The following is a 21762-nucleotide window of genomic DNA, read 5'->3' on the forward strand; positions in this document are numbered from 1 at the left end:
ATATGCTTTAAAACTATTTTTGAATGCAGTTTTGTTCTTGAAATGTTATACTGTCCTTAAAGATGTGTTAATGATGGTTTAATATGCTTTAAAAGTATTTTTAAATGCAGTTTTTATTAAAATGTTATATTGTTCTTGTAGATGTGTTAATGATGGTTTAATGTTTGAAAACTCTTTTTAAAAGCAGATTTTTATTTATTTTATACTGTCCTTATAGATGTGTTAATAATGGTTTAATATGCTTTAAAACTTGTTTTAAATGCAGCTTTTTCTTGAAATTATACTGTCCTTATAGATGTGTTAATATGCTTTAAAACTCCTTTTAAATGCAGCTTTTTATTGAAATCATACTCTCCTTATTGAAGTGTTTTTAATGGTTGAACACGTTTTAAAACTCTTTAAAAGGACAGCTTTTCATCAAAACAAATTTTTGATTGAAAACACTTTTTAAAATGCAGCTTTTTATTGAAATTTTACTGTCCTTATAGATGTGTTAATAATGGTTTAATATGTTTTAAAACCCTTTGAAATGACAGCTTTTCATCTAAATAAATGATTGATTGAAAACACTTTTTAAATGCAGCTTTTTATTAAAAATATAATGTCTTTATATATGTATTAATAATGATTAAACATGTTTTAACACTTTAACTTTTATTTGAATGTTTAATGATGTATTACTAATAATTTAACATGTTTTAAAACACTTTTTAAATGCAGCTTTTTATTCAAATTACAGTATACTGCCTTTATAGATGTATTGATAATGATTTAACATGTTGGCAGAGGGGTTAGTGCGTCTGCCTCACAATACGAAGTTCCTGCAGTCATGGGTTCAAATCCAGGCTCGGGATCTTTCTGTGTGGAGTTTGCATGTTCTCCCCGTGAATGCGTGGGTTCCCTCCGGGTACTCCGGCTTCCTCCCACTTCCAAAGACATGCACCTGGGGATAGGTTGATTGGCAACACTAAATTGGCCCTAGTGTGTGAATGTGAGTGTGAATGTTGTCTGTCTATCTGTGTTGGCCCTGCGATGAGGTGGCGACTTGTCCAGGGTGTACCCTGCCTTCCGCCCGATTGTAGCTGAGATAGGCGCCAGCGCCCCCCGCGACCCCGAAAGGGAATAAGCGGTAGAAAATGGATGGATGGATGGATGTTTTAAAACACTTTAAAATGAACGTTTTTATTTTAATACATTATTGATGTATTAAAAATAATCTAATAGTTTTAAAGTACCTTTTAAGTGCAGATTTGTAAAAAAAAATCTACTGTCCTTATATGTGTATTTATAAATGATAAAAAAAATGTTCAAAATAACTTTTTAACGTTACAGCCTTTTGTTGAAATAAATTATTGATTTTTAACTACTAATCTAAAATGCGTTAAAGTACTTTTTAAATACAGCTTCATATTAAAAAAATATACTGACCTTATATGTATTAATTATGATTTAACATGTTTTCAATACAGCTGCTTTTTTGCTGTATTACAAGTAATTTATCGTGTTTTAAAGCACTTAACAATTACAACTTTTTATTAAGTGTCTCCATATATTAATTACTAATACTAATGATTTCACACGCTTTAAAACACGTTACCATTGCAACCTTTTATTTAGATATTTAAATAAGGAATTACTGACAGTTTTACATGTTTTAAAGTACTTCTTATACACAATAAACTATGCTGTGTCAACAGATCTGCTACTAATTATTCAACATCTTTTAAACACGTTTTTATTTGATGTATCATCATTTTTTACGGATTGTTCAACATGTTTTTAAACACGTTATTGTAGCTGTTTTATTTAAATACATCACTATCTATTACTGATTATTTAACTTGTTTAAATACTTTATAATGGCAGATTTTCATTTAAATATATCATCATTTATTACTGATAATTTAACATGTGTAAAGACTTTATAATGGCATATTTTTATTAAAATAAATCATAATTTATTGCTAATGATTTAACATGTTTTAAGACTTTATAATGGCAGATTTTTATTTGAATGTATCATCATTTATTACTAATAATTTAACATGTTTAAAGACTTTATAATGGCCTATTTTTGTTAAAATATATTATCATTTATTACTGATAATTTAACATGTGTAAAGACTTTATAATGGCATATTTTTATACAAATATATAACAATTTATTACTAATAATTTAACATGTTTTAAGACTTTATAATGGCATATATGTATTAAAATATGTAACCATTTATTACTAAAAATTTAACATGTTTAAAGGCTTTATAATGGCAAACATTTTTTTTAATATATCATCATTTAATACTGATAATTTAACATGTTTTAAACATATTATAATAGCATTTTTTTATTCAATATATCATGATTTATTACTGATTATTTCACATATTTTAAAAAAAATGTCATGGCAGCTTTTTAATTAAATTGTTCAATGATTTATTCGTGATTATTCAACATATTTTAAACACTTTATCATGGCAGCTTTTATTTAAATATTTCATGATTTATTAGTGATTATTTAACATATTTTAAACACTATCATAGCAGCTTTTTTTTTATTTGTCTAATGATTTATTTGTGATTATTTCACATATTCTAAACACTTTATCATGGCAGATTTTAATTTAATTTGTCTAATGATTTATTTGTGATAATTTCACATATTTTAAACACTTTTTCATGGCAGCTTTTTAATTAAATTGTTTAATGATTTATTAGTGAATATTCAACATATTTTCAACACTTTATCATGGCAGATTTTTATTATTTGTCTAATGATTTATTAGTGATTATTTCACATATTTTAAACACTTTATCATTGCAGCTTTTTATTTATTTAATTTATTTAATGATATTAGTGATTATTTCACATATTTTTAACACTTTATCATGGCATCTTTTTATTTAATTTATTTAATGATTTATTAATGATTCTTTCACATATTTTAAATACTTTATCATGACAGCTTTTTATTTAATTTCTCTAATGATTTTTTTGTGATTATTCAACATATTTTAAACACTTTATCATGGAAGCTTTTTATTTAATTTGTGTATTAATTTATTAGTGATTATTTAACATATATTAAACACTTTATCATAGCAGCTTCTTATTTAAATATTTCATGATTTATTAGTGATTATTTAACATAATTTAATCACTATCATGGCAGATTTTTATTCAATTTGTGTAATGATTTCAATCAATCAATCAATGTTTATTTATATAGCCCCAAATCACAAATGTCTCAAAGGACTGCACAAATCATTACGACTACAACATCCTCGGAAGAACCCACAAAAGGGCAAGGAAAACTCACACCCAGTGGGCAGAGAGAATTCACATCCAGTGGGACGCCAGTGACAATGCTGACTATGAGAAACCTTGGAGAGGACCTCAGATGTGGGCAACCCCCCCTCTCTAGGGGACCGAAAGCAATGGATGTCGAGCGGGTCTAACATGATACATATTTATTAGTGATTATTTAACATATTTTAAACAATTTATCTTAGCAGCTTCTTATTTGAATATATCATGATTTATTACTGATTATTTGACATATTTTAAACACTTTATCATGGCAAATTTTTATGTATTTTTTAATGATTAATTAGGGATTATTTCACATATTTTAAACACTTTATCATGGCAGCTTTTTATTTAAAGTGTATTATGATTTATTTGTGATTATTTAGTATATTTTAAACACTTCATCGTGGCAGCTTTTTATTTAATTTGTCTAATGATTTATTTGTGATTATTTAACATATATTAAACACTTTATCATAGCAGCTTCTTATTTAAATATTTCATGATTTATTAGTGATTATTTAACATATTTTAAACACTATCATGACAGCTTTTTATTTAGTTTGTCAAATGATTTATTAGTGATTATTTAACATATTTTAAACACTTTATCATAGCAGCTTCTTATTTAAATATAGCAGGATTTATTACTGATTATTTAACATATTTTAAACATTTTATCATGGCAGATTTTTATTTATTTGTCTAATGATTTATTTGTGATTATTTCACATATTTTAAACACTTTTTCATGCCAGATTTTTATTTAATTTATCTCATGAATTATTATTGATTATTTTACATTTTTAAACACTATGGTAGCTTTTTATTTAATTTTTATAATTATTTATTTGTGATTATTTAACATATTTAAACACTTTATCATGACAGCCTTTTATTTAATTTGTCTAATGATTTATTTGTGATTATTTAACATATTTTAAACACTATCATAGCAGCTTCTTATTTAAATATTTCATGATTTATTAGTGATTATTTAACATATTTTAAACACTACCATGGCAGCTTTTTATTTAATTTGTAAAATGATTTATTAGTGTTATTTAACATATTTTAAACACTTTATCATAGCAGCTTCTTATTTAAATATATCAGGATTTATTACTGATTATTTAACATATTTTAAACATTTTATCATGGGAGATTTTTATTTATTTTTCCCAATAATTAATTGGTGATTATTTCACATATTTTAAACACTTTGTCATGGCATCTTTTTATTTAACTTGTCTAATGATTTATTAGTGATTATTTCACTTTTTTTTTTTGTGACTCTTATTGGATTTAAATGTAGTGTATTTGGTGATGACTAAACACTTAAAGTGGTTTTAATAATCGGTGATTCTATGAACTCCAGTCTGATGCCAGGCAGTGTTTCATTTTCTTTGATGATGTCATTGTTTTCAACTATGTTCTGTCACGCAAAACAATTTCATATTAGGTTAGAATTCCCCTAAAATGTCCCAGCAAAGACAATTTTGGCTTCATTCCTCCTTAAAAGTAATTTTAAAGCATCTGATATTGAAGTGTTCAATGTGTTTAAGATATGGTGGTGGTGTTTTTATGCTCGTGGAACTTGGCAGCTCGTACTTTCACTTTGAGTCTGCAGGCTGCAGCTTGACTTTATTGGCAAAGAAAACATTTAACTGTTGAAGCTGATGGACGCAAAACTTCAAAGAGAACAAGTCGAATTGCATTTAATAATAAGCCATCACTCGGGTCAAAAAGGTTGTTTATTGCTGTGTGTGTGTGTGTGTGTGTGTGTGTGTGTGTGTGTGTGTGTGTGTGTGTGTGTGTGTGTGTGTGTGTGTGTGTGTGTGTGTGTGTGTGTGTGTCTTGGGTGGGATAGTGTTGTCTTTGCTGCTGAGACCCCCCAAATGGAAACGTTTTGGCGCTCCCTTCCTCCTCCTCCTCCTGGTCACCAGGATGGTTCAATGTTTTGGTTCCTCTGCTTCCAAATTTAGTTTCATTCCCTCACAGGAACTGTTTCCTTCCTCCGTGTCTCTCTCTCTCTCTCTCTCTCTCTCTCTCTCTCTCTCTCTCTCTCTCTCTCTCTCTTTCTCTCTCTCAAACACACACACACACACACTTTGATATCCCTAATTTATCAATGATAACAATCAAACTTATTTTTTCACAGTTAGTGAATCATTTTATAAAATTATTCATAATTGTAAAAAAAAGGATGTGATTCACAATTTTTTTTACATAATTTTTAAGTTTGACCAAATATGTAATAATTGTTTTGAAAAAAAAAGAAAGAAAGAAAAAGTTTTTATTGTATAAAATTATTATATTATTTTCTCAAATATTTGCAATTTTATAAAGTGACTATATATTGTTATAAAATAATATTGTGTATACAATTATTTTTTAATTTTAAAACAATACGAATTATTATTTTTTTACTATTTATAATTGAATTAAATATTTCATCATTTTATGAAGTTGCATTGCTGTAAAAAATTATAAAATTATTATATTATTTTTTTAAATATTTGCAATTTTACAAAGTGACTATATATTGTTATAAAATAATATTATGTATACAATTATTTTTTAATTTTAAAAAATTATGAATTATTATTTTTTTTAGTATTTATAATTGAATTGAATATTTTATCATTTTATGAAGTCACATTCTGTAAAAACATTTTTATAAATGTATTATATTATTTTCTAAAATATTTGCAATTTTACAAAATGACCATATAATATTATGAAATAACATTATGTATAAAATTATTATTTATTTTGACAACATTATGAAGTCTTTTTTATAGTCAAATTGAATATTTCATAATTTTATGAAGTCACATTGCTGTGAAAACATTTTTATAAAATTATTATATTATTTTGTAAAATATTTACAATTTTACAAAGTGACTATCATGTTATAAAATAATATCATGTATACAATTATTATTTATTTTTGACAACATTATGAAATATTTTTTTGATTAATTATAGTCGAATTAAATATTTTATAATTTTCTGAAGTCACATTGCTGTGAAAACATTTTTATAAAATGATTATATTATCTTATAAAATATTTGCAATTTTACAAAGTGACTATATAATCTTATAAAATAATATTATTATTTAATTTGACAAAATTATGATGTATTTAAAAAAATATGTTTATAGTCGAATTAAATATTTTATAATTTTATGAAGTCACATTGCTGTGAAAACATTTTTATAAAATGATTATATTATTTTCTAAAATATTTGCAATTTTAATGTTATAAAATAATATGCATAAAATTATTATTTATTTTGACACTATGAAGTATTTTTTTATTATTATTTATAGTCGAATTAAATATTTTATAATTTTATGAAGTCACATTGCTGTATTGCTAATATTAAAAAAGATTATATTTTTTTCTAAAATATTTGCATTTTTACAAAGTGAAAATATAATGTTATTAAATAATATTAAGTATACAATTATTATTTATTTTGACAACATTATGAAGTATTTTTTTAATTATTCATAGCCAAATTAAATATTTTATAATTTTATGAAGTCACATTTATGTAATAAAAAAATAAAATGATTATATTGTTTTATAAAATATTTGTAATTTTACAAAGTGACAACATAATTTTATAGAATAATATTATATATAAATGTATTATTTAATTTGACAACGTTATGAAGTATTTTTATTTATTTATTTATAGTTTGATTAAATATGTGATCATTTTATGATGTCATATCGCTGTAAAATATATTTTATAAAATGATTATATTATTTCTGAGAATATTTTGGATTTTACAAAGTGACAATATAATTTAATAAAATAATATTATATATAAAAGTATTTTTATTTATTTATTTATAATTGAATTAAATATTTTATCATTTTATGAAGTCGTGTCGCTGTAAAGAATATAATTTGTTTTATAAAATGGTTGTATAGGTTTATAAAATAATTTATGACTTTACAAAATTACAATGTAATTTTATAAAATTATATCATAATTCATAAAAGTATGATAATATTTGACAAAACTATATAAGTATTTTTATTTTATTATTTATAACTGTGTTCAATATTTTATCCTTTTATGAAATAATTTTGTCTATGTAAAATATGATTTATTTTATAGAATGGTCATACAATTTAGTAAAATCATTAATGACTTCATAAAATTACAATATTCTATATAATGATATTAAAAATTATATCATTTTAAAATTAGTTATAATTGTAATACTTTATGTTATCATTTTATGAAGTCATTATATAGTTAAAAAATGTGATTTATTTTATGAATTGGTCATATAATTTTATAGTTTTATCATTCTATGAAATCATTATATCATTGTAACGAATGTGATTAATTTGATGAAATGTTTATATAATTTTATCGATATATGTTGGATCTTACAAAATTACAATATAATTTTATAAAATGATATTATAATTTATAAATTTATATCAATTGACAAACTTATGACGCAATTTTTAAAATAGTTATAATTGTAATACATGATGTTATCATTTTATAAATTCATTATATTGTAAGCATGTTTATTATTTTATAAATTGCTCATATAATTTCATACAATAATTCATAATTTTTTAAATTACAATACTGTTTTTTATAAAATAATACTATGATTTATAAAATATTTATACCATTTGACAAAATTGTAAAGTAAATTTTGAAATCTATTTATAATTGTATTGAATTACTAAATCAACCTATGAAATCCTTGTACAATTGTAAAAAAACTAGATTTATTTCATAAAATATTTATATAATTTTATAGAATAATTCGGGATTTTGCAAAATTGAATCATTTGACAAATTTGTGACGCATCTTTTAAAATTGTATATCATTGTAATTTGTAAAAATGTGTATTATTTTATAAATTGCTCATATGATTTCACACAATACATCATTTTCAAAATTACAATACATTTTTTTATTTTTATAAAATAATACTATAATTTATAAACTCATTAAATAATTTGACAAAATTGTCAAGTAAATTTAAAAAACTATTTATAATTGTATTGCATTATTTTATCAATCTATGAAATCCTCATACGGTTGTAAAACATTTGTTTTATTTTATAAAAGATTTATATAATTTTATAGAAGAATTTTGGATTTGACAAAAATCACAATATGATTTTTAAAAAATTATAATATAATGTATAAAATAATTTAACAAATTTATGACCCATTATTTTTAGTTAGTTTTAATTGTAATACATGATGTTATCTTATGAAGTCACTATATCGTAAAAAAAATGGTAATATTTTATAAATTGCTCATATAATTTCATACTATAATACATACTTAAAAAAAACAACAAACTATAATTTATAAAATCATTATATAATTTGACTAAATTGTGAAGTTAATTTGAAAAAAAATGTTTTATTCGTATTGAGTTATTTTATCAATCGATGAAATCCTCACACAGATGTAAAAAATTTGATTTACTAGATAAAATATTTATTTATAATTTTATAGAATATTTACAAAAATCACAATAACATTTTATAAAATGATATAATTCAGAAAATGATGATATAATATAAAAAACATTTAAATAATCATTTATAATTGTGTTCAATGGTTTTATACTTTTACAATAACATTATATCGTTTAAAAATTATATTTAGTGATGGTTTTATACTTTTATAAAATATATTTTTTTTTTAATTGTATTTAGTGATAATTAAAAAAAAAATACATGACTAAGTAAAAATCATGATTAGTTCGATGTTATCATATTTTTTCCTGTCTTATTGTTTCCCTCAGAGCTTCCTGCCTCTTTAGTGTGTGTGTGTGTGTGTGTGTGTGTGTGTGTGTGTGTGTGTGTGTGTGTGTGTGTGTGCGTGTGAGATAATCACGCTCTTCCTCTCCATCAGTGTTGATTTTATCATCCCCCCCTCTTTGTTTCCTCTTTTCACGCCTTATCAGGCTCCGCCCACGTCTCCTCTTATCTTATCTTAGCTCCTGCGGCCGCGTTCCATGACTTTTTTTTTCTTCCCCCGCCCCCAAACTTTCCCTTAAAGCGCATATTCCCCTCGCCATCTTTTCCTCGACTCACCAAAGTTTCCCCCTCCTCGTCTGCCAGGCGACCTCTCAAAGCTCGGCCATGTTGACCAGTGAGGGGGCGCACGCCGTGGAGCAGGACGACGCCCACCGCGCCGCCAAGACGGCCGCCGCCGCTGGCTCGGACGGCGCCGAGACGGCCGGCGACTCCGAAGTGGACATGGACGCCGACGAGGCGGACATGTCTCGCTGGACGGAGGCGGAGTTTGAGGAAAAGTGCACGTACATCGTCAAGGACACCACGTGGGAGGCGGGGCCCGAGGCCGAGTTCGCCGCCAACATCACCAGGGCTGAGGCCTCGCTGCCCCGGAACCTGGGTTTCAAACACACGGCAGACGGCAAGGAGGTCAGACACGTGCACACACACACACACACACACACACACCAGTACCACTTCCTGTTGCCAGGGGGCGCCATGCAACATCCCCATTGAGTCACGTGACTCGAACAAGCCAACACTTCCTGTATTCCCGAGTCTCGTGACTTCTTTCCCCCCCGAAAAGGTCAAAGGTCAAAGGCCGAAAAAGGATGGCGCATGATCCGACTGATTGGTTCATCAGCTCTTATCGACAGGAAATAGGAGGAAGGAGCGAAAAGGCAGAGTGAAGGATTTTTTAAAAACGAAACAAAGCAAAAGATGATGTAACCCGGGGGCGTGGCTTGGTTTGTGTTGCTATGGTAACTGCTATGCCAAATAGCTATGAAATGTTGATGTCATAAAACATCACGTAAAAAAGTTGATAGCGTTTCCAAGCCAACATTTGTAAACGTGACAAACATCCACGTGTACATTTTTTATAATTATGTATATATTTTTTAGCACTTTTCACGCAAGTTTTTATAAGTTTCGGTTCTAAAATGATTAATCGTTTCCAAAAATCGATTAAAAACAAATATATACGTGTTTTTTTCTATTCAGAATTTTTTTAATCAATTTAAAAAATGTTTAAATACAAATTATTTGGATATTTTTAAACATTTTTAATCATTCATAAATAAAAATAAAAAATCTTTGTAAAAAAATTATTTTACCTTTCTTATAGGAATATACGTTTTAAAGAAATAAATACAACTTCTTTTAGTATTTTTAAAATTTGTTTTTTTAATCATTCATACATTAGAAAAATCAATAAAAAAACAACAACAAATATTTAAAATGTTTTTTTCATTTTTAAGAAGTCATAATTTTAAAAAATCCATGTAAAAAAATACTACTTTTTTCTTTACTTTTCTTATAAGAATAAAAATACGAAATACAAACTAATGTATTTATATATGTATATATAATTTATATATATAGATAATTAAAAAATATACATACATATACACATTCTGTTTGTGTATACATATTTACATATATACACACTGTATATACATATATACATACACACACACATATATGTGTATGTATATATATATATATATATATATATATATATATATATATACATACATACATACATAGATGTATATATTTACATACATACATACAGTAATTATATATATACATACATATTGACATTCGTACATACATATATACATACTGTATATACATATTTACATAAAAATATACATACTAAATATACATACATACATACATACATATATACATACAGTATATACATATATACATATTTACATAAAAAAATATACATACTAAGTATACATACATACATATATACATACTGTATATACATATTTACATAAAAATATAAAAATATACATACTAAATATATACATGTGAACATAAATACATGCATATATATATATATATACATATATATATACACATATATATATATATATATATATACATGGATATACATACTGTATATACATATATACATAAAAATATACATACTAAATATATACATGTGAACATAAATACATGAATATATATATATGTATATGTATATATATATACATACTGTATATACATATAGACTTACATAATTACATATATACATACTGTGTATACATATTTACCAATGTACATACATATTTGCATGCTGTATATACATATATACATATTTACATAGAAATATACATACTGTACGTACATATATACATGTATACATACATACATGCTGTAAATACATATATACATACGTACATACATACATACTGTATATACATATTCAGATATGTACATAAAGATATATGTAAAATGTATATATACACATATATATTTACATATATATATATATATATATACATACTGTATACACATATATTTACATGTATACATACTGTGTGTACATATTTACATACAGATACACATACTGTACATATATATATATTTACATATATACATACACTATGTACATATTTACATATATGCATACTGTATATACATACATATTTACATATACATGCATATATATATATATATACATATTTACATATACATACCCATTTTTGCATAAATATGCATATTTAAATACATACATACATACTGTATATATATATATATATATATATATATATATGTGTAGGTGTGGGAAAAATCCCAAGACTACTTCATCTCTACAGAACTGTTTCATGAGGGGTTCCCTCAATCATCAGGAGATTTTTTTTCCATATTTATATATATATATATATATTTATATTAAAAAAATATATATATATATTTCAAATGTGTATGTAATGTGATTACGTCTAAGTGTGTGTGTGTGCGTGTGTGTACAGGTGGTGGGTGTGTGCAGCAGAGAGTACATCCCCAAAGGGACGCGCTTCGGCCCCCTGGTGGGTGAGATCTACACGGCCGACAGCGTCCCCAAAGACGCCAACCGCAAGTACTTCTGGCGGGTGAGTGCGCTCGCTTCCTCGGGGAACTGTGAGATCACCGCCGCTGTGGCAGGAAGGAAGCAGGCTTTGCCGTTTCTGCGTGTAAGCGGGCTGGGGGGAGGGCGAGTGGGCGGGTGGGGGGTTTTTGGGGGTTCCTGTAAGTCCACAACGAGGACCGACCCGGTCTGTGTGTGGCAGGAAGTGTGTGTTTGTGTGTTAAAAGGAGCGCCTTCCTCTCGCCAGATCTACGCGGACGGCGACTTCCGCCACTTCGTGGACGGCCTGAACGAGACGCGCTCCAATTGGATGCGCTACGTTAACCCCGCCCACTCGGCGGGCGAGCAGAACCTGGCGGCGTGTCAGAACGGCATGGAGGTCTACTTCTACACCGTGGGCGCCATCCCCGCCGGCGCCGAGCTGCTGGTGTGGTACTGCCACGACTTCGCCCGCCGCCTGCACTACCCGCCCTCCGGGGAGCTGATGATGCAGAGACTCAGTAAGTCTTCCCGATTGGCTGCTTCTTCTCATGGAGGCGGAGTCACGGGCGAAAGGGATAGAGATGATGCAGTATTATGATGCTACCTGGTGGTTGCTAGTGCTGGATAGTCCCACTCCTTAATGCAGGATTCCACAAGGGCCGCATATTGAAAAGTACAAACCCCGTTTCCATATGAGTTGGGAAATTGTGTTAGATGTAAATATAAACAGAATACAACGATTTGCAAATCATTTTCAACCCATATTCAGTTGAATATGCTACAAAGACAACATATTTTTTTGCAAATAATCATTAACTTTAGAATTTGATGCCAGCAACAGGTGACAAGGAAGTTAGGAAAGGTAGCAATAAATACTGATAAAGTTGAGGAATGCTCATCAAACACTTATATAGAACATCCCACCGGTGTGCAGGCTAATTGGGAACAGTTGGGTGCCATGATTGGGTATAAAAGCAGCTTCCATGAAATGCTGAGTAATTCACAAACAAAGGTGGGGTGAGGGTCACCACTTTGTCAACAAATTGTCGAACAGTTTTAGAACATTTCTCAACGAGCTATTGCAAGGAAGTTAGGGATTTTACCATCTGCGGTCCCTAATATCATCAAAAGGTTCAGAGAATCTAGAGAAATCACTGCACGTAAGCGATGATATTACGGACCTATGAGCCTTCAGGCGGTACTGCATCAAAAACCGACATCAGTGTGTAAAGGATATCACCACATGGGCTCAGGAACACTTCCTAAAACCACTGTCAGTAACTACAGTCGGTCGCTACATCTGTAAGTGCAAGTTAAAACTCGACTATGCAAAGCGAAGCCATTTATCAACAACACCCAGGAACGCCGCCGGCTTCGCTGGGCCCCAGCTCATCTAAGATGGACTGATGCAAAGTGGAAAAGTGTTCTGTGGTCTGACGCGCCCACATTTCAAATTATATTTTGACACTGTGGACGTGGTGTCCTCCGGAACAAAGAGGAAAAGAACCATCCGGATTGTTATAGGCGCAAAGTTCAAAAACCAGCATCTGAGATGGTACGGGGGTGCATTAGTGCCCAAGGCATGGGTAACTTACACATCTGTGAAGGCACCATTAATGCTGAATGGTCCATACAGGTTTTGGAGCAACATATGTTGTCATCCAAGCAACGTTATCATGGACGCTCCTGCTTATTTCAGCAAAACAATGCCAAGCCCCGTGTTACAACAGCCTGGCTTCGAAGTAAAAGAGTGCGGGTACTTTGCTGGTCCGCCTGCAGTCCAGACATGTCTCCCATCGAAAATGTGTGGCGCATTATGAAGAGTAAAATACGACAACAAGACTATTGAACAACTTAAGCTATACATCAAGCAAGAATGGGAAAGAATTCCACTTTCAAAGCTTCAACAAATAGTTTCCTCAGTTCCCAAAACGTTTATTGAGTGTTGTTAAAAGAAAAGGTGATGTAACTACTTTGGCACATGTTGCAGCCATGAAATTCTAAGTTAATTATTATTTGCAAAAAAAATAAAGTTTATAAGTTTGAACATCAAATATCTTGCCTTTGTGGCATATTCAACTGAATATGGGTTGAAAAGGATTTGCAAATCATTATATTCTGTTTATATTTACATCTAACACAATTTCCCAACTCATATGGAAACAGGGTTTGTATTAGCATCTTAGTAGTGTTAGCCTCTTAGTAGAATTAGCCTCTTAGTAGTGTTAGCCTCTTAGTAGTGTTAGCATCTTAGTAGAATTAGCCTCTGAGTAGTGTTAGCATCTTAGTAGTGTTAGCCTCTTAGTAGTGTTAGCATCTTAGTAGTGTTAGCATCTTAGTAGAATTACCCTCTGAGTAGTGTCAGCCTCTTAGTAGTGTTAGCCTCTTAGTAGTGTTAGCATCTTAGTAGTGTTAGCCTCTTAGTAGTGTTAGCCTCTTAGTAGAATTAGCATCTTAGTAGTGTTAGCCTCTTAGTAGTGTTAGCATCTTAGAAGGGTTAGCCTCTTAGTAGAATTAGCATCTTAGTAGTGTTAGCATTTTAGTAGAATTAGCATCTTAGTAGTGTTAGCCTCTTAGTAGTGTTAGCATCTTAGTAGTGTTAGCATCTTAGTAGAATTAGCCTCTGAGTAGTGTTAGCATGATAGTATTGTTAGCCTCTTAGTAGTGTTAGCTTCTTAGTAGTGTTAGCATCTTAGTAGTGTTAGCTTCTTAGTAGTGTTAGCATCTTAGTAGTGTTAGCCTTTCAGTAGTTTTAGCATCTTAGTAGTGTTAGCCTCTTGGTAGTGTTACCTTCTTAGTAGTGTTAGCATCTTAGTAGAATTAGCCTCTGAGTAGTGTTAGCATCTTAGTAGTGTTAGCCTCTTAGTAGTGTTAGCATCTTAGTAGAATTAGCATCTTAGTAGTGTTAGCCTCTTAGTAGTGTTATCATCTTAGTAGTGTTAGCCTCTTCGTAGTTTTACCCTCTTAGTAGTGTTAGCCTCTTAGTAGTGTTAGCTTCTTAGTAGTGTTAACCTCGTAGTAGAATTAGCATCTTAGTAGTGTTAGCATCTTAGTAGTGTTAGCCTCTTAGTAGTGTTAGCCTCTTAGTAGAATTAGCCTCTTAGTAGTGTTAGCATCTTAGTAGGGTTAGCCTCTTAGTAGAATTAGCATCTTAGTAGTGTTAGCCTCTTAGTAGTGTTAGCATATTAGTAGTGTTAGCCTCTTAGTAGTTTTAGCATCTTAGTCATGTTAGCATCTTAGTAGAATTAGCCCCTTAGTAGTGTTAGCATCTTAGTAGTGTTAGCATATTAGTAGTGTTAGCCTCTTAGTAGTTTTAGCATCTTAGTCGTGTTAGCATCTTAGTAGAATTAGCCCCTGAGTAGTGTTAACATCTTAGTAGTGTTAGCATTTTAATAGTGTTACCAATTGAACACACTTTGCAGCCGTGTGTGTGCGCGTGTGTTTATCCGTTAAAAGACCTGAATGAAGTGGTGGAGGGAGTCGTGGTCTCACCCCCCTTCTTCCCCCCCTTCCTTTGACTACTTGAACTTCCTGGCTGGGGGGCGATGCTGACAGATGAATATCTCCAAGATGGCGGCGCTGTTTGTTTAGCGGACGAGGGAAGACGGGAGGAGGAAGGTCGGCTGATAAGCCCGGTGTTTACTCACCGCCGCCTTACTCCACACTCAAGGCCCTCTGATGTGACCCTCCCCCGCGCAGCCCCCGGGCACCCGCGTCCCACGTCCCACATCACACACACACACACACACACACATTCTGTCCTGGATGAAAGTGGGCGGGGCCGTAAAAGGTTTACGGATAATAGACGACGGCCATTTAACGACCACGCGAGCTGACATGTCCTAGCTTTTAGACTTTGCCATGTTAATCCTCTCTTTCATCACGCCTGTGGAGAGTGTGTGTGGGTGTGTGAGAGCGGGTGTGTGTGTCACCGACCTCCCACCGCTGTCGTCCGTCAAGGTGTCACTCCGGTTGCGCATCAGGCTCACTAATGCACTTTTATCTCCAAACTTCCACTTTTAGTTTCCGACGTGCTAACCCTTTGAACCCCTGTCCTTACAGAGCAGTCACTGCTGGAGGTCAAGCAGCAGGCGAGTGCTGGCGATCGCGCGGCCCAGGCGTCGGGACCCTTCCCGCCCGCCGCAGCCGCCGCCACCCCCAAGGCCCCTAAGAAGGAGCACAGCGTCCAGTCCATCCTGCGCGGCAGCAACAGCGAGTCTTCCGCCCGGCCGCGCTGCGCCTACAGCCCCGACCGCCCTCTCTACCCCCGTGCCCTGTACCCACCTCTAAGGGGCCACGTCAGCGAGGACTTTCTCAAAGCGTTTCCCCGATCCCCTGGCAACCAGTCGTCGGCCACGCCTAGCCCATCAGCGAGGAGCAGCCCCGAGAGCAGCCCCCGAGGGAGCCCGTCCACTCCTGCTCAAGCTTCGTTTTTCCCTGGATTGGGTCCCTACCCCAGCTACTCACCGCCATCCGCCCCTCTGTCACCCTTCTATACCCCAGCTGCGCCCTACTCACGCTACATCCTGCCCCATCACTATCCCTTGCCCGGCAGCGGCGTCCCCACCGTAGGAAACATCTACCCCAGGATGTACCCCCTCTACAGCAACCTCCTTCCCCCACACATGCCCCTACTCCCATCAGACGCAGCTGGGAGGCGCTTTCTTATGTCCGACTCCACCCAGCCATCTTCCATCCCGGCCCACAGGGACTTCCTCCTGCCAGGGCCCACTAGTGCCTTCTCGGCCGCCACCTCTCTCAAGGACAAGGCGGGCCCCCACCACACTTATGGCGGGCACCCCCACCCTTCTGGGCACACTCCCTCCAACGGATCTCCTACTGCAGGCACGGCGCCGCCCAGTGAGCGGGCACCCACCAAGCCTACCTCCGCCCTCCTGGGTGAGCCCATTTCCGACGAGGAAGTGATGAACCTGAGCAAAGTGAAGCGGGGCGTCAACTCGGCGGGCTACAAGGCGCTGCCGTATCCGCTGAAGAAGCACAACGGAAAGATAAAGTACGAGTGCAACATCTGCAGCAAGACTTTTGGACAGCTGTCAAACCTCAAGGTACTGCTTCTGCTTCTGCTGCAAAACCTCATGAGAGACTGAGGAGTTTTCACCTTGGTGACGTTCTCACTTCCTGTCCCGAAGGTACACCTCCGAGTCCACAGCGGCGAGCGCCCCTTCAAGTGTCAGACATGCAACAAGGGCTTCACGCAGCTGGCTCACCTGCAGAAACACTACCTGGTCCACACGGGCGAGAAGCCGCACGAGTGCCAGGTGAGGCTCGGGTGGCGGCGGCGGTGCCGTATCCTAGGCAGTGGCAGAGAGGGTATGGGAAGGAACGTTTCAAAATTGGTACCAAACATGAGTGGCTTTTGACCAATATTGTAGGAGATGGTCTGGCTGTACTCTTTCTGATCGGTCAAAAGCCCCTCACATGACTACATGGCGTCTGGTACCAACTTGACAACCAAGTTGGCCATACTCTCTATACACACGGCTGCGGCCAGCAGTCTTCAGACGAGGAGCTGACGCGACATTTGTTTTTTTTCTCCCGCCAGGTGTGTCACAAGCGCTTCAGCAGCACCAGCAACCTCAAGACTCACCTGCGCCTCCACTCGGGCGAGAAGCCATACCACTGCAAGCTCTGCCCCGCCAAGTTCACCCAGTTTGTGCACCTCAAGCTCCACAAGCGCCTGCACTCCCGCGAGCGGCCGCACAAGTGCCTGCAGTGCCACCGCCACTACATCCACATGTGCAGCCTGCGCCTCCACCTCAAGGGCTACTGCCCGGCCTCGCCCGCCCCGTGCCGGACCCCCCCGGATGAGGTGCGGCGCGCCAACGAGGAGATCGAGCGCTTCGACATGAGCGAGCACGCCGAGCAGCTGGAGCAGCTGCGCGGCGGCGTAGAGCTGGAGGCCGTGCTGGAGAAGCAGGTCCTGGGGATGCTGTGGCGAGACGGCGAGTGCCCGAAGGCGGCCCGCTTCAGGGGCGGCGAACTTCCCTACGAGGTGGCGTCGGTCATCAAGATGCGGCCGCTCGTCGTCAAGCAGGAGAGCGAGGATCACGTGTAAATGAACACACAACCACTTCCTGGGGCGCTGGCGGCCGTCAGGAGGCCTTCAGGGACTTGCCACTCAGGGCTGAACTTTGACAATCACAGAGCGTTTTCTTCCCGTCCAAATGTAGCCTCTTAATTTATTAGCGGGACCACGTCTTTGCCTCTCCTCTTCGCCTCATACGCTCCAAAAACTTCGAGAGGAACTCCGTCTCCACGCCGGCGTTCCCCAAAGTGTGACTGTGTCCTTTTCCCACGCCTGCTTAATTTAAATGAAAGGAACAAAGGGCGGTGTGTGTGTTTGTGTGTGTGTTTGTGTCTCACAACAGTTACCTCAGTGTGTGTGCGAAGGGAAGGCTGACGATGGATGGTTCTATTTATTTGCTCTTCGGCGAGGCGGAGACAGCGCCGAGCAGCAGACGGCGTGCAGCTGGTCAACATGTAGCACAACTCGTTTTGTCGTTTTTATTTTGAATCCCAAAGTCCCCCCGCTATGAGATGAGAATCAGCACCTCCAAGTCCGAGTCCATGGTTCTCGCCCGGAAAAGGGTGGGGTGCCATCTCCGGGTTGGGGAGGAGACCCTGCCCCAAGAGGAGGAGTTCAAGTACCTTGGGGTCTTGTTCACGAGTGAGGGAAGAGTGGATCGTGAGATCGATAGGCGGATCGGTGCGGTGTCTTCAGTAATACTGACGCTGCATTGATCCGTTGTGGTGAAGAAGGAGCTGAGCCGGAAGGCAAAGCTCTTAATTTACCGGTCGATCTACGTTTCCATCCTCACCTATGGTCATGAGCTTTGGGTTATGACCGAAAGGACAAGATCACGGGTACAAGCGGCCGAAATGAGTTTCCTCCGCCGGGTGGTGGGGGCTCTTCCTAAGAGATCGGGTGAGAAGCTCTGCCATCCGGGATGAGCTCAAAGTAAAGCTGCTTCTCCTCCACAGCGAGAGGAGCCAGATAAGGTGGTTCGGGCATCTGGTCAGGATGCCACCCGAACGCCTCCCTAGGGAGGTGTTTAGGGCACATCCGACCAGTAGGAGGCCACGGGGAAGACCCAGGACACGTTGGGGAGACTATGTCTCCCGGCTGGCCTGGGAAGAGCCAGACGAAGTGGCTGGGGAGAGGAAAGTCTGGGCTTCCCTGCTTAGGCTCCTGCCCCTGCGACCCGACCTTGGATAGGCGGAGGAAGATGGATGGATGGATGGGTGGATGGATGGATGGATGGATGGATGGATAGAAGTCCCCCCCGGCCAGCGACCTCCACTCGACACGAGAAACCAAATTTCACTGGAACGGAAAGAGAACGGGAAGAATGTGAAAGGAAAGGGATGAAGTCGTCGGGGGCAGGCGGGAGGAGCGGAGACTTTGGCTGGTTGGTCCGTAGCCCCACCCACACAAGCACGTCCCTATGCACTGGCCCCGCCCACTACTCCTCCACTGTGTGCAGCTTTTTTGTTGTTTTCTCCGTCTTTCGGAACTGTGTCTCGCCGAGCTTTAACGACTGTCTCTGTTTACATTCTGGTTTACAAAAGTTTATTTATGTGAAAAAATGTCCAAATGTGTAAATTATGATAACTTTAAATGTTCACTGCCTTTCATCTAAACCTATGACGTCATGTCTTTATTGCTGTGTCACCCTTCTTCCGGAAAATATCCCGAATTACCCAGAATACCTGGCATCCCAGGACATTTTTCCCGATTGAAAAATAAACGGGGCGTTTTTCGGACTTGCCCAACGCCCACATGTCTCACCCGATTCGAACCGTTCCACGCTCCACTTACCTTGGACGAATCAAAAAAGTTCCAGGAATTTCCGAGAATTACCGGTTTTCCGACCTTTCAACCATCCTCACACACTACCCTTCAGATATCTTAAACGCAAAAATTGTTTTCCCTTTGTCAAAATTCCCAGTTTTCCTAGAATTTCCCTAAGTTTCTCCTCATTGACAATGAATGGGAAATATACAATTGACTGCATGTCCCACATTACTCACCCCATTTGAACCATTCCACCATCCAAACACTCCACTCACCTTGGAAAATTCAAAAAAATTCCAGGAATTTCCCAGAATTACCGTTTTTCCAAAGTCCTATTTTCAACACACGTCCCCAAAGTTTTCACAGTCGACATTTTTCAAACAATTCCAACCATTCCACCTTTAAAATATTCCTCTTAGTGGGAACAACATATGTTCTGTTTTTGTTTAAATTCCCGGTTTTCCCAAAATTCCAAAATTTCCAGGAAATTCTCATTAAAATGTGTTTTTTTTTTAATTGCGCCATTTTTACGACCTTTCAACCATTTTCACACACTACCCTTCAGATATCTTGAACGCAAAAATGTTTTCTCTTTCTCAAAATTCCCAGTTTTCCTAGAATTTCCTGGAATCTCTCCTCATTGACAATGAATGGGAAATATACAATGGACTGCATATCCCACATTACTCACCTGATTTGAACAATTCCACCATCCAAATACTTAACTCACCTTGGACAATTAAAAAAAATTCCAGGAATTTCGCAGAATTTCCGGTTTTCCCAAAGTCCTATTTTCAACTCTTGTCCCCAAAGTTTTCACAATCGACATTTTTCAAACAATTCCAACCATTCCACCTTCAAAACATTCCTCTTAGTGGGTACAACAAATGTTCTGTTTTTGTTTTTGTTTTAATTCCCGGTTTTCCCAAAATTCCAAAATTTCCAGGAATTTCTCATTAAAATTATTATTTTTTAAATTGCGCCATTTTTCCGACCTTTCAACCATCCTCACCCACTACTCTTCAGATATCTTGAACACAAAAAAAGTTTTCCCTTTCTGAAAATTCCCAGTTTTCCTACAATCTCCCGGAATTTCTCCTCACTCACAATGAATGGGAAATATACAATGGACTGCATATCCCACATTAATCACCCCATTTGAACCATTCCACCATCCAAACACTCCACTCACCTTGAAAAAACAAACTACAAAGCTAATACTTACAAGTTAAAAAAGATAAAAAAAATTCCAGGAATTCCCGTTTTTCCAAAGTCCTATTTTCAACTCACGTCCCCAAAGTTTTCACAGTCTACATTTTTCAAACAATTCCAACCATTCCACCTTTAAAACATTCCTCTTAGTGGGGACAACAAATGTTCTGTTTTTGTTTTAATTCCCGGTTTTCCCAAAATTCCCAAATTTCCAGAAAATTCTCATTAAAATTAGTTTTTTTTAATTGCGCCATTTTTCTGACCTTTCAACCATCCTCACACACTACTCTCCAGATATCTTAAATGCAAAAAATGTTTTCCCTTTCTCAAAATTCACAGTTTTCCTGGAATCTCTAGGAATTTTTCCTCATTGACAATGCCTGGGAAATTTACAATTGACTGCATATCCCACATTACTCACCCCATTTGAACCATTCCACCATCAAAACATTCCACACACCTTGGAAAATTCCAAAAAATTCCAGGAATTTCCCAGAATTCACGGTTTTCCCAAAGTTCTGTTTTCAACTCTTGTCCACAAAGTTT

The 21762-nt window shown here is 35.4% G+C and overlaps 1 protein-coding gene across 1 annotated transcript in view; it reads left to right on the plus strand.

Moving 5' to 3' along the window:
• Positions 1-19850, plus strand: part of prdm1a (PR domain containing 1a, with ZNF domain) — a 20697-nt gene extending 847 nt beyond the window's left edge. The window contains exons 2-7 of the mRNA XM_061915381.1: positions 9446-9769; positions 12112-12231; positions 12454-12706; positions 16251-17254; positions 17339-17467; positions 17752-19850. Coding sequence (XP_061771365.1) covers positions 9446-9769; positions 12112-12231; positions 12454-12706; positions 16251-17254; positions 17339-17467; positions 17752-18264 — 2343 coding nt within the window. The 3' untranslated portion in view covers positions 18265-19850. The remainder of the gene's footprint in view (positions 1-9445; positions 9770-12111; positions 12232-12453; positions 12707-16250; positions 17255-17338; positions 17468-17751) is intronic.
• The last annotated feature ends 1912 nt before the right edge of the window (positions 19851-21762 follow it).

The sequence above is a fragment of the Nerophis ophidion genome, linkage group LG11 (genome assembly GCF_033978795.1).
Source record: "Nerophis ophidion isolate RoL-2023_Sa linkage group LG11, RoL_Noph_v1.0, whole genome shotgun sequence".
Taxonomy (NCBI): Eukaryota; Metazoa; Chordata; class Actinopteri; order Syngnathiformes; family Syngnathidae; genus Nerophis; species Nerophis ophidion.